The 14698-nt window shown below is 38.1% G+C and overlaps 1 protein-coding gene across 1 annotated transcript in view; it reads left to right on the top strand.

The window, feature by feature from the left end:
• Nucleotides 1-14197, top strand: part of SLC1A3 (solute carrier family 1 member 3) — an 83869-nt gene extending 69672 nt beyond the window's left edge. Inside the window, exons 6-10 of the mRNA XM_075932532.1 lie at nt 3699-3994; nt 6728-6961; nt 7367-7561; nt 9004-9138; nt 11533-14197. Of these exons, the coding sequence (XP_075788647.1) occupies nt 3699-3994; nt 6728-6961; nt 7367-7561; nt 9004-9138; nt 11533-11737 (1065 nt within the window). The 3' untranslated portion in view covers nt 11738-14197. The remainder of the gene's footprint in view (nt 1-3698; nt 3995-6727; nt 6962-7366; nt 7562-9003; nt 9139-11532) is intronic.
• Nucleotides 14198-14698: the final 501 nt, after the last annotated feature.

Here is a 14698-nt window from a genome sequence, read left to right as displayed (position 1 = left end):
TATGAACTGACCTGTGTAATCAAAAGTTAAACCACAGTAGGAGAGTCACTACATCTACATAATATTGTTATAGCATTCTCTTACATACCATGGTGTTATTTCTTTTCGTATATACTGAATATTAATAATTACCATTTTATGTTACTATCCTTTTTGCAAGTTAACTACTAAAGTGTTTGACTGCATTAGTATGAGGTTTCTGATGTAAATGTCTTGCATAAAATTCAAATACAATTGTGTTCAATGGTTTGTATCACCAAATACAGTGACATGGATGATAGAAATTTAAACAAGTTATTCATTTTAGTATGAAAGACAACTGATACTGTTTATATTCACACTCTGATAATTTAATTAAAATTCATCTTGAAATGTATTATTCATTATTGAAATAATGCCATAGCTTGCAAAAGTCCAATAATGCCACTATTTATAAGTCTATCAAGGAAAAAAAAGTCTCTATCTTCAAACAAATGGGGCCTTATCCACAGCTAGTATAAAGGGGTATGTCTACACTACCCTCCTAGTTCGAACTAGGAGAGTAATGTAGGCATACCGCACTTGCAAATGAAGCCTGGGATTTGAATTTCCCGGGCTTCATTTGCATAAGCGGGGAGCCGCCATTTTTAAAACCCCGCTGGTTTGAACCCCGTGCAGCGTGGCTACACGGGGCTCGAACTAGGTAGTTCGAACTAGGCTTCCTATTCTGAACTACCGGTACACCTTGTGGAATGAGGTGTACCGGTAGTTCAGAATAGGAAGCCTAGTTCGAACTACCTAGTTCGAGTCCCGTGTAGCCACGCTGCACGGGGTTCAAACCAGCAGGGTTTTAATAATGGCGGCTCCCCGCTTATGCAAATGAAGCCCGGGAAATTCAAATCCCGGGCTTCATTTGCAAGTGCGGTATGCCTACATTACCCCGCTAGTTCGAACTAGCGGGGTAGTGTAGGCATACCCAAGCAGCATAACTTCATTGGCTGTTTTTCCTGAAATGTCTTTCTTAAGAGAATAACCTAAATTCTCATAAATAGTCCCATTAAAGAAACAGTCAAAAGAATAAAAAGACTCGCAGCGTAAGGAAATGAGATATTAAAATGTCACTTTGATCTAACTGCATTCTACTAGAGTTCAGTTTAGTACTGTAATCTATGGAAACATCGTCACACAGCCCACAGGATATAGTTTGTGCCTCTCCCTTCAGACAAAGGCCCACACAAATAACCTAGCTCTCCTCTCATTGAGATGTGGTATCTGCCTACTTAAAAGTGACCGTCTTTTGGATGGATAACTTAGACTGATAAGGGCTAGGATGTATTAATAGTCCAGGCATTGCATTTCAATTAAGGAGACTGTTTCCATGTATAAATCGAACAGGAATTAAAGGGTTAAGGAGCATCTCAGGGCCTAGGTGACCCTAGCTAACCCCGCCTAAAAGCATATGCTGGCCAGAGATAGAGCAGAAGGGTCCTGACAGCTCTCTCTCCCTGCCCTATCTTGAGAGCTCCTGAAGATGGGTGCTGCAGAAACATTTTCCTGGAGGGAAAGAGCATGTGTGCTGAGCCCAGAGAGGCTGAAGGTTGAATATTCTCTTCTGTCACTACTTTCAGGCACACTACAGTACAAGACTTTGGTGAGAGAGCAGATAGTAGGAAGTGGCCTGAGGAGACAGATATAAGACATTCCAGAATGCTGGACGTTGTTGCCTCTTTGAGGGTATTGGGCCACAGTCTGGAGGGGGAGGAAGGAGTCCCGTCACTAATCCCCTTTGTTAAGAAGGGCATGAAAATCCTTACTTCCAGATGCTGTCAGGGAAGGAAGCAAAGGCTAAAGACCTTTAGAATACTACAGCAGGGATTAGACATCCAAAAGGATTAATAAATGCTGATACTCAGATTTAGGCTTGGGAGTCTAGATGGGCCAAATGTCGGAAAAGCCTCTTCTGACAAAAGAATCGAAAAAAGGTACGCAAAATGCGCAGCACATTTTGCATACCTTTTTCTGACAAAAACTTGTAGTCTACTCATACCCTCAGATTGAAGGATTAGTGGTTTCTTTATACATTTGATTTAAAGCCCTGGAACAGGAGTGGGGAACATTTTTTGGGTCGGGGCTGCTGATCCCCAGGCTAGTAGATTTTGTGTGCTCCAGCCCCACAGTGAGATAGTGGGGAAGGAGGGCCAGCGTATACTCCCCAATGCTGGGGTGGGAGCCCCAAGCCTTGGGGTCTAGATCCAAGCAAGCCAGGGGCCACAGGTGCCCCACCCGTGCCCTAAAATATCTGGCATTCTTGAAGGTTAATTGAAAGGATCCTCATTTTCAGTGAATAGGTATAATGGAGTAAAATTATCAACATCACCTAAGAAAATTAAACATCTAAATACCATTGGGTGTAATGAGATAAATGTTCCTAAGTTACTTAGGTGATTTTAAATTTTTTTACTCAGAGAGATATAAAAGTTGGCTTTGTATAAGTGAGACTTAGGTTCCTTGTGTAGGCAGGATAGGGCTGTGATTTGTTTTCTGGTATAGATATAAATATTCTGAACATGAAATTATCATGAGAAAAATATAAATGCTGTTTTCAAAGTAAATATTTGGAGAATGCTCAGAATTTGAATCTGATTTGTTCACAGTGGTGGTCAGTGGTCACAGGAGACAGAATTCTTTTGTAAATGTAGAGCTAAATCAATCACAGATTATTAGAAAGAGTGAAATGCAATGCTTTTCCATGGCAAAAATATGTAAAATTCCTAATTTCAGTTTTTGAAAAAAGGAAAGTCATGGTGCATGATATTTATATTATCCTTACATTGATCTTTCCAGTAGAAATGTATGAAATATCTATAATCAATAGTTAAAAAAGCATAGAAAAAGCTAAAAAGTCCAATTTATGGAAAAATCTTGCTAAGTAGTATGCAAACAGTGAAAAAATCATAACTTATTATAAAAGTACAATCCAAAAGTCACAATTTTGTTACAAAAATTGTAGTTCTGGCTAATGTACAGCCTTGATCACTTGAAAAATAAGGGTGAAATGCTTGCCTCATTGAAGTCAATGCAAGAATTTCCATTTACTTCAGGGGATCCAGATTTTCATCCTAAAACTTTATTTTACCTCTAAATATAAAACAAACAAGTAGGGTTGCCAATTTTGGTTGGATGGACTCTTAGGCTATGTCTACATAGCAGCATTATTTCAGAATAACGGACATTATTCCGAAACAACATAGTCCGCGTCTACATAATGTTGAAATATTGTTGAGCTGAAGGACTGCTTACTCCAACTCCAGTAACCCTCATTGTACAAGGAATAAGGGAAGTTGGAGGAAGAGTGCTCTATTTTGAAATAAATGCTGTGTAGACATTCCCAAATTCAAAATAAGCTATTTCAACTTAAGCTACGCACTTAGTGTAGCTCAAGTTGCGTAGTTTATTTCTAATTTAACTCTGCTGTGTAGACATACCCCGTAGAGATTTCATGACAACACATAATCTTTAATTAAAGATTAATCTTTAATTCTTGGCAACTCCAAACTAATCCTATAGGGTTGCCAACCCTACAAATTAATAACTCAAAAAAGACATATAAAAATCAGAACTAATACTGCTAATATCACATGATAGTGATAAATGCTGAGTGTACTTGTCTGTTCATGCAGTAAGTCACTCTGTTTTCTGTCTTTTCTTCTTTTTTTAAGTTTAAAACGAATTATGAGAAGAGAAAGTTTAGAGTAGCAATTCTTCCCAATGAAACATCTGTTGTGGCTTCCGTAATAAACAATGTATCAGAGGCAATGGACACCCTAACTCGAATGAAAGAGGAGGTGATCCCTGTTCCAGGTGGCGTAAATGGAGTGAATGCCCTGGGACTGGTGGTCTTCTCAATAAGTTTCGGATTGGTGATTGGGAACATGAAGGAGCAAGGGATGCCATTAAGAAACTTCTTTGATAGCCTTAATGAAGCTATCATGAAATTGGTAGCTCTGATCATGTGGTAAGTGCTTCTGTTAAATGCTTTGTTAAATTATGTCAGAATGTTTTGGATACTGAGGATCTGTGTTTTGTAGGTGGTCAGATTAGAAGTTCATTGTTCAACTATAGTGGAAGGAGGACAGGAGAGATGGGCGGAGGTTTAATTAGGCCACAACTTTATTCCTAAATGTCAGTGAGCACCTGGCAAATACAAGTGTATAATGCAGGTAATTCCGCAATCACTTATATATCCCCAAGAGAGCAGCGGAGCTGTTAACAGCCCTCCCCCTTTACACATCCTGGACCCTGCCAACCAGCTGCTGAAACCTCACCACCTCCCTCCTCAAATGTAGATGTGGGGGGGGGGGAACGATGACAATAAAAGAATTGGCTCCAAGCCTGAATCTCCCTTGCTATTCAATTAAAGAATAATCTCTTTTAAATCCTTTGCCAATCCATTTTATCACTGTAACCATCCCCTAAGGAGTACCTGCACTAGACATCCACCCTACCTTGATATAATGAAGCACAACATCTTAGCCTAACCGTTGTTTTATGTTTGCCCTACCAAGTTCCCCAACTAAGCATTGTAGGGAAGATGAAAAAATTACTTTGGCCAATATGGTGGCATGGAAAAGAATTCCTTCCCATACCCCTGAGAAAGAAGTAACTGGTGTGATCCCTACACCAATAAGGATCATGAAAAACCTGGTTAATTATTTCTTGTGGGTGGGAGGACTGGTGCTGGTCCATCTGATTCGGGTAAAAAAAAAGAGGGTTTTCCCAGCACCAGCATGGACCTAAATAGTCTCCTTTCTCTTCCAGTCACCAGGGGAGCAGGGGATGGGTCAGCATCCCCACACTGATGTGGTTGAAACTGCTGCAGCAAGTCTCTCTCACAATCAGCAATCTTTTGGGGCGGAGGGAAGGGGTACAGCCTTTCCAACCTAAAAAGGGTCATGCACATTTTTCCTTCAAGCCAGACAATGGCCCCACAGCTTAATGCACTGTGAGGTCTTCATGGTCTCCTCTGCCCTTAAAAATCTGTGAATCTAAGAATCTTCTTTGACTGGAAATCGGTAGAGCTCCATTGACTTCACTAGACCTACTCCATTTAACTGCTGTGGAGGAGCCAATCCTGAAGGGTAATACCTGTTTAGCTATTTATAACTAAACATGATTTTTAAAGAAAATTAATTCTGCATACTGATAGATTAAACTGAAGAGGATCTAAATATTTTAGTGTATAATCACCTCTTGATGCATGTGAATAATTCCTACTATCATGATTAAGAGGTAAATACACTCTTTAGAGTCTGCAACAGAGTTTGCTTTGCATATCCTTCTTATCATACCCTAACTTCTATCACTCTTTGCCTCTAAGGGTATGTCTACAAAGCAGTGTTATTTTGGAATAACTGACGTTATTTTGAAATAACAAAATGCGTATCTACACAGCAAGCCTTATTTCGAAATAATGTTGAGATGGAGGACTTCTTACTCCTTCTCCTGTAACCCTCATTTCACGAGGAGTAAGGGAAGTTGAAGGAAGAGTGCTCTTCCTTCGACTTCCTGCTGTTTAGACAGTGCAAAAAGCCAAATTAAGCTATTTCAACTTCAGCTATGCAATTGACATAGTTGTAGTTGTGTATCTTAATTCGACTTTTGCCCTGATGTGTAGATGTACCCTAACTCTACAGAGAAAAAAAGATATCACAATACCATCATCAACAATATGCCCATTATTTTCATTAGTTCAGAACACTGCTTTTGTAATTGCATAACATATTAATATGTCACTGCTATTCACAAATGTTCGTTCTCCTTTGAATTATTATTCATTTTTATTTGTAGAATAACACAAAAACTAAATCCCCACTCAGAAGATTTACTATGAAATCTTTACAAAAGTCTAACATGCAACATTTCTGAGTCAGGGGCCAAAGAAAACAATGCATTCGTGAAATGATATGTTGCCTTATTTGCTACAGCAGATCATCTTACAAACACATATACACCTCCAGTGTTATGGATACAAAAACAAATCCTGCAGTAATGTTATAAAGAAATTTATTTTTTCTAATAATTTCTAATTTTTTTCAAACATTTTGTCCCTCATTATCACATTCCTAAATATGTGTATTATAGTAATTATTATAATATTAGAAATATTAGATAATTTAAAATATGAGGTGAGAATTATTGCATTTGGAAAACTTCAAGGTGGGTTTGATGGCTGCAAAGTCTAATGCAATATCAAGTTATGTAATTTTACAAAAGTATAGCAAAATGCCGAGCAGCGACTTTTTAAATATGACCCCATGAAAAGTCCAGCTGCAATTAAGATAATCTTTTATATGCCTTAACTTAGCAGGTAGACATGCTGAGGGCTAGATCCTCAGCTCTGGCTGAGTAGTATATGGCACAGCTGAGGAAAATGGTTTAAACTTCTTTTGGAAAGCCTCAACTCTGTGCGTCATAAAAGTAGCCTCAAGATGGCCTTTCTTATATTATTCCCAGCTACCTATAATCTGAAGTAGGTTTGCTGATGCCAGGCTAACAGCTTCCTGACTGTACCCCTTTCCCCAACCATACTCATCACTGGGAACCAGGAGGCACGTAGCCTCCACTGCCCAGTGGACTTGCCACTAATCAGGATCTTGAATTGGGTCCAGGATGTTTATGGTCATTATATCAGTATAACTTTGTACACAAACTTTGTTCAGCACAAATTGATTTGCTTACTTACTTGTAGGTATGCTCCACTTGGTATCCTGTTCTTGATTGCTGGGAAAATTGTTGAGATGGAAGATATGGGGGTGATTGGTGGACAGCTTGCCATGTACACTGTAACAGTTATTATTGGCTTGCTCATTCATGCTATTATTGTCCTACCACTGCTCTACTTCCTGGTTGTTCGTAAGAACCCTTGGGTATTTATTGGAGGACTCCTGCAGGCACTGATCACAGCTTTGGGAACATCTTCAAGGTACGGTAAGAAATTTTAAGGCCCAATTATAAATAAAATCTGACCAAAATGTTTCCAATCCCGCCGTCCATAAACAAATCTCCCTTAGATGTCAGTGAAAGGGGTTTAGTCTACCCAAATGCCATGATGCATTAGAAAAGGTCGTTTTCTGCTATGAAGACATTAACAAATATCATTGGAAGTATTGCTATAATTACTCTAGTATCAATGTTAAAACAATATCTAAGCCTGAGAAATCTATGCTATAGTATTATTGGTATGATAAACAATACAGGTTGATATAACTAAATAAATTAATTGTCATTCATTTGTTCTGTTTTTGGACACTATTTCAGACTTAATGCTCTCTAGTATAGAAGATTATTATATATTGTGTGTATCTATATTGTCTTTTTCTCGTTTTAGTTCTGCCACCCTACCTATAACATTTAAATGTCTAGAAGAGAATAATGGAGTGGATAAGCGTATTACAAGATTTGTGCTCCCAGTGGGTGCTACTATTAACATGGATGGGACTGCTTTATATGAGGCTTTGGCTGCAATTTTCATTGCACAGGTTAACAACTTTGAACTGAATTTTGGGCAGATTATCACAATCAGGTACAAAAGCCATTGTGTGTGTGTGTGTGTGTGTGTGTGTGTGTGTGTGTGTGTGTGTGTGTGTGTGTGTGTACATTTTGATTCAACTTACCTTTAACAATGGTATGAACAACAGACTACTATATTTAAGAGAATCAGCAAAAGCCAGCATTTAAAAATATATTACTTTAGATAGCTTAAGTATCTATGCAGCATGTAGGAGCTGTAGATTTACATTCTTGCACCTTGTATTACAGGAAGATATTACTATGAAAAATGCTATGAGCAGAAATGGTATTATTGATGTCTAGTGTGTGAAAAAAAATTGTGAAGTAGTCTAATTGTTTGTGTGATTCATCTGCATGTGCACCATAAACAATCAGCACAGTAACATGCTACAATACTAGTGCTGAGTGAATATAAATTACTTGGAGAAATCTCAGATTTTGTTTATTATTAACTTTGTGCCATAAAAAGCTTTCTAGTTTTAAATACTGTTACTCTACTTCAATATTCAATCAACACAAGGGAAAATTCTTTCAGACCCTCATGACTCATTTTTATTTTGGATTTCTGCTCTCCAGTACATATATGAAATTTACCATGGATTATATGGATACCGTCTTTTAGATTCCCCAGTTGTCCAGTATTACATAGGCAGGGGAAGATAAGGATTTTGCGGGGCCCAGGGCAGCACAATTTCGCGGGGCCCCCGCTTTGACACAGCACATGCGCGGTGGTGCCACGGCGCATGCGCGGAGCTTCTTGAAGCACAGGGCCCGAGGCAGCCGCCCCGCTCACCCTGCCCTATATCCGCCCCTGTACATAGGGATGATAATGTGTTATCATTAGACCTGTGCTTTAAATCTTGATTCTTCTATAAGATTAGATACAGATTATTTATCAAACAAAGATGAGATGAAACCTAGAAAATTCAGAGCCAAATTTCTCTAAAGACCAAAAGGTGCTTGGATCCAAGATTTCAGTTTGACCTATTATTAAGATAAGGGCTAACTATGAAGTTTGGGTCCAAATACAAATTTTCACAAAGTTTCTTTGTGTTCAGATGGGGAGTTTAGTTCAAACCGATCTCTAAAATGGGCATTTCTATTTAAATAATCCTTAAGCCTCTACATTGTATTTTTCTCCAACAATATGAAATTGTATGGAAAAAAAACAGAAAGAGAAATACCTACTCAAATGCCTTGTCTTAATATTCTTTTTCTAGAGCCTTGTATACAATTGGGACAATTGTCTTTTCCTTCTGTATTTCTACAATGCCTTTCTACAGTGCCTTTCTGTATTTCTACAGTGCGGCTCCATCCCTGGGGCTGTTAGTTGCTATCAGAATAACATGTATTCATCCTAAAAACAGTCATTTTTTCATATTTTAAATGTTTGCAAAATAGTAAGAATTCTTTTTGGATGCTGACTTATTTTCTCTCTGTTATCTCTCTGCATAGCATCACAGCTACAGCTGCCAGTATTGGGGCTGCAGGAATTCCTCAGGCTGGACTCGTCACCATGGTCATTGTGTTGACATCTGTTGGTTTGCCTACAGAGGACATCACTCTTATCATTGCAGTGGACTGGTTCTTGTGAGTATTTCTTAGAGTTCTTAAAGGGCTACAACATATTCTAAAATACACTGGACATTGCAAGTCATGTGATCATTTTACTTATTCCTTTATTGAAAATAGTTAGAAAATGTGGTTATTTTGAAGAACACATTTTTACCCTATTATGAAGGAGGCTCAAAGTCTGGACATTCAGTGGTTCAGTTCAGAGTTGATTTATCCCAACACTTCAGGCTGTTCAGAGCAGTGAAGGTTTGTGTGCTTTCTCTAAGAACGGGTGAATAGATTAGTGTTCTAAATAATATGCATATTAGCCTTATCAGACATCTGAATATGTCCAGACATTTGTTTCCCCACTTCTGTGTCTGCTGAAGCAGGGGTTCAACATTTTCTTTCTGAGGTCCCCCCCAACATGCTATAAAAACTCCAGGGCAAGCACAAAGAAAGTGAAGGGCTGACTTAGGGCTCCAGGATGCAGCTACCATAGATGACACCACCACCCCCAGTTAGAACAATGGTACTAGAGGAGGAGAATTCCTATATCTGTATGGACTTGTGGAATCCCCTTAGGCCCAGCTGCATCTCTCTGTGCAGGGTTATAGGAATAGAACAGCATCACTGTCAGCATAGAAGCCAGGAATCTTTCCATGTTTGCCACTGCAAATAAGGGTGGTAGACAAGCTGCTCCACTTTCCAGGGCATGTCTTTGCGGGGGTAGGGTAAGTGAAGAGGTAAGCATTCCGCCACTCCATCTCAAGGTCTGTCAGGGAAGGATAGCAGCCATTGCTCCCTTTTTCTTAATCCCAGCTCTTCAGAGAGTATTTGTTTGAATCACTTGATGATTCCCTCTTGGGCTCTGAGCATTGGATACTGGGCTACACAGATAGATCTTTAGTCTGACCCAGTATGGCCAATCTTATGTTCTTGTGTTATGTCCATTTCTTATCTGGGTAGGGTAATGGGGAATTCAACTACAAATGAGAAGTTAGGGCAGAGATGAAATGGCTGTTGTTTTCCTATGGAAGACATTCATACTGGGAAGAGTTCATCTAACTGTAAACTCCCACCATACTTCCTGGCGACAGTTCAAAGTAAGCGTAAGAGAAGCATTTGAGCCCACTGAAAGGGAATACAGAGGAATTCAGATGACATATATGGGGGTTTGAACAGTTCTCTGATACTGGAATCATTTGCCCCTCCCTATGCTTTACACTATTCTTCATAGCATTGCCTATGGATGATGCTACACATAGGGTTGACTATACAGCAGCACCATGGCTCATGTTGGGATTTAATGAGTACCAGAGAGAAAAATGAACTTTACCCCAACATTTGAGTTACTTATGGCAACAATGCTCAATTTGAAATTCTCATCATGTACATAGATCCCAAACATTTAAGATCTAGGCAGGTGGATGTGATGAGAATGTGAAATCTACTTCCAGCCTGGCTCCAGGATTCCTCCTCCTCTCCAGCTGTTATTCTAGCCTAAGGGCTGTGTGGGGAGTAACTGTACACAATCATGTCTCAGTAGCTCCTTAGTGGACCTTCCTCCACCCCTTTACCATTGGGGCCTTTCACAAAATGTAGGGGGTATATTTTTACCCCTACAGATATGGGTAAGCTGCTGGGCTGTCTACCAGCCCAAGAAGAAGTAATGCCACAGCAGAACATTGGTTGAAAAAAAGTATAACCAAAAAAATTTCATTAAGTATTTCCTGTTCTCACTATGGTCTACAGATCCCAGGCACTTTTCTTTCATACCTCATCAACTCCAAATCTTTCCCTTAACACAGGGACTCATACAGGAGCATTCCTGACATCTTCCAGCTCAACTGATTTCTTGCTGGTCTTTATATGGACCAGCACCTAGCTCCTCAAAAGTACTTAGGGGCCTAATTCCCTTTGAAATCACTCAAAACCTCAACAGCCACAGGCAACCATTTTGGGGCCTTACGTGATACAAAGGCCCTTGCTTTGGCCACTCATGATTCTCACCTTAGATTATTTACAATAGTTTATTTTCATTTTGGGAATGACAGCTAAGGCAGAAACATTCAATCAGTTCAGGTATTAGAGATTATTACACCTGCCTTATTGTAACATACAAGCCCTCAAACATGAACTATCAAAGCTCACTCTGCCCATATCACTACATATCACTGGAGCCATGTCCTCCAGTGAAATGGCTGGCACCATTATGTTTCAGGTTACTGCATTGGACTTAGAATTCTAACATATTTGTTAATTTCCACAAAGATGGAGTAATTCCATTAATATTTCAGATAAATTAATAAATAATCATTGAAGTGTTGGATCATTTTATGGTTATTTTCAAAAGCTACTTTAACACAGACTCTGAATGTTTCTCTTAAGCAAGTGGGAAAAAACAAGACTAACTCAAATATTTTCCAGGGACCGTCTCCGTACCACTACAAATGTCTTGGGTGACTCCATTGGAGCAGGAATTGTTGAACATTTGTCACGACATGAGCTGAAGAACAAGGATGCTGAGATGGGTAATTCTGTGATAGAGGAGAATGAAATGAAAAAACCCTACCAACTGATCTCACAGGAAAAGGAAAATGAAAGACCATTAGACAGTGAAACCAAGATGTAGGATAGACCAGGGAATGATTCCAACACTGGAAGCGTGGGGAATATATTTTCTACAACTATTCATATCTTGTTTTCAAGAAGCCCATTTATATCTCGATTTCCCCCATAAGATAGCATTGGAACTGAGTTGTTAAAAAATGTTCTGAATTAGCAGTGGCCAAAGTATGTGTTTGCATCCCCCTTTTAAAAATTAACACGTTATCATGCTGGCCCTGCTAGAGATGTGCTAATTGTGCGGGGTGGGGAGAGGAAGAGGGAGAGTGTTTATTAAATCATTTAGAAACATACCAGTCATACCAGCGTATATGTTACTCAGTCCTGTAAATGTGACCTTTGTTATAAGCTGGAAAGTCAAAACAGATAATACAACCTGAAAAGGTTTTTATTTTTTTAAATACCTATTACCCATTTGTTAACATCAGTAAGCACACAAATCAACATTTTTAACTTGGCAACTGCACCTAAATAAGCAAATTAACAGGATTGTTCCCCTCCCCCCGAAATGTTACATCTTTTTCCTGTTACAAGCAAGACAACAAAGGGAGGACTTTTACATTTAAAAAGCAAAGAAAAACAAAAAGAGTATATATTCAGGTTAACAAAATACCCACGATCAGCTCTTTTACCAGCTGAACTGAAACGTCATTTCTGATAAAGTGATTTCTTGTTAGTAGGACACTTTAGTGTCAATGGTGACCAGTTCTTAACAAGTGTTTAACACTTCAGCTCCCACTGACCAGTACACTTATGCATGTGTGTATCTTCACTCACTTGATTAGTCCCCTTAATTTTAATGCCACTGCTCTGATGAGCAATGTTACACATATGAGGGATCAGGGCCCTAGATTATATGCTCTTTAGCACAGGAAGTGTACTTCATTTGTGCTTCATTCATAGCACACTGTGGATACATTCACAATCTATAATACATAATACAAATAGCAGAGAGGGCCAGCACTTTGCAAGAGGGTACTTCATACCTGGCACAAAGTGTTCAGAACCTAACTGAATGGGGCTCTAAATCTGTATTTATATTGCTGAAATTGCATTGCTAGAAGTCCTGTGACCAAGAGGTCACTTTCTAAAAGTGGAAATCTATCTGGTGTCATTCTGTGAACAAATAGTAAAATTATTAGCCAAATACACCTTGTTTTATACTGGGGAGAAAACTCCCCACTCCCATTGTGAGGTTCCCATATCTTTGAGGGTTTACCAGCAGCATCTCACATATAAAGAATAATCTTTTAGAAAGTAAAACTAATGGGTGCTCTATTACTTACTAGGAATATATATATATATATATATATATATATATATATATATATATATATATAATCTGCAGAATAGTAAATACATTTAATAAATGTTTAAAATATAATAAGAAAAAGTTTAAGAGTAATATTGTAGAACTCCTTCAGTACACAAAGAAGGAAAGAAAAAAGGGAGGGGGAATAGAATACTCTGTCTATTTTTTTGTTGTTGTTAGAGTTTATTCCCAGATTAAACCCTTTTATGAAAAATATTAATTGTATATATTTTCCTTTTCCACTCCTTGTATTACCATAGGAGTTAAAATGGAAAGATTTATGATGCAGTTAGATATAAGTGAGTGAGGAACATGAATCCACAAGCACAAAACTGACTGAGTGGTCTGTTTTATTTGAAAATATTTGGTTTTGTTTTGAACTAAAAAGAGAGAGCGACACACACACAAAACTGAGACACTCATGTCATACCACAATTGCCACTTGCCAAATATTCAAGAACATCTGTAACTTTTGTCTTCAGAAGGCCATAAGGACTGTTGTGTAAACGTCAATGTAATTGTGGTGAAAATGTAAGTGCGATAACTGAAGGCAGTTTTTTCCAATTTTTAAAGCAACAGGGCAAGTTTTTTTCTCCCCCCAGGGTGACAAACCCTGCTCATTTTTAACAACCCAGTCAACTTGAGGAGGAACAACTTGTAAGTGAAGTGAGCAGAATTTAGCGGAGAGTATACAGCAGTCAGTGCTTTAATCACCTCAAAAGCTCTAGATGAATCTCTGACTGAAAGTGATGATGTGTGAACTTTTCTTGCTAACAGAATGAAAACCTAGCAGACATCTTCAGATATGTAATTAGAGATATTTTTATATAGATCCTGTATTCAATGTGTGTTTATAAAAGTTAACTTTAGAATGTATGGAGTAACAATTTAATTTTTGTGGAGACTCAATTTGGAAATACCCTGCAAAGATTTAATAGAAAGACAGCCATTTACATGACATAAGAAGAGAAAAATGAGTTGTGTCACAAAGTCTGTGATTATTTTTTTTTTACTAACTTTGTTTCTTATGGAAATCAGTTACTATAGAAAGATTCCATTTCCCATATCTGATTGGCTCTGCATTTGGATGCACCCAATATAGCTAGAGAAACATTACTTTGTAGATGTATTTTCAATAAAAATAGTTTTACGGAATTCTGGTATTGTGTGATTTCTTTCAAATCCTCTTTAAAGAGAAATCTTCAAATACAATCCAAGTATTTGAACTCAGAGGGTTTTAGGAAATCCTGTACTTTCTACTCAGCAGGATCTAATTAATACATGATTACTTCTCTATAATTCAAATTCCCATTTCTTAAAGTCTCCCATGACGAAAATGTTTAACTTCCATAGATAGAAGGATGCAAAAGGAGATTAAAGGAAGAAAAATGTGACAGAGGAAAAAGTTATATAAAAAAAAGAGAAAAATATTAATGTAAGTTAAGTTTATTTTAGTGCAAATAGATGTGTAGCTCCTTGAACATACAATATAAAGAGCTTTCATATGACTTGTAAATTACATAGGTCAATGCTGAGATATTATTTATAAAATGTAATTCTATCACCACAGCCCACAGATTTAATCAGCATATCATCACAACTGAGCAAACAAAAGCAAAATTTGAAAAATAAAGTATGATGTAACAGCTAGAACTC

Source organism: Pelodiscus sinensis, chromosome 6 (assembly GCF_049634645.1).
Source record: "Pelodiscus sinensis isolate JC-2024 chromosome 6, ASM4963464v1, whole genome shotgun sequence".
Lineage (NCBI taxonomy): Eukaryota > Metazoa > Chordata > Testudines > Trionychidae > Pelodiscus > Pelodiscus sinensis.
The sequence above is the reverse complement of the archived record's forward strand: the minus strand, read 5'-3'. Positions and strand labels throughout refer to the sequence as shown.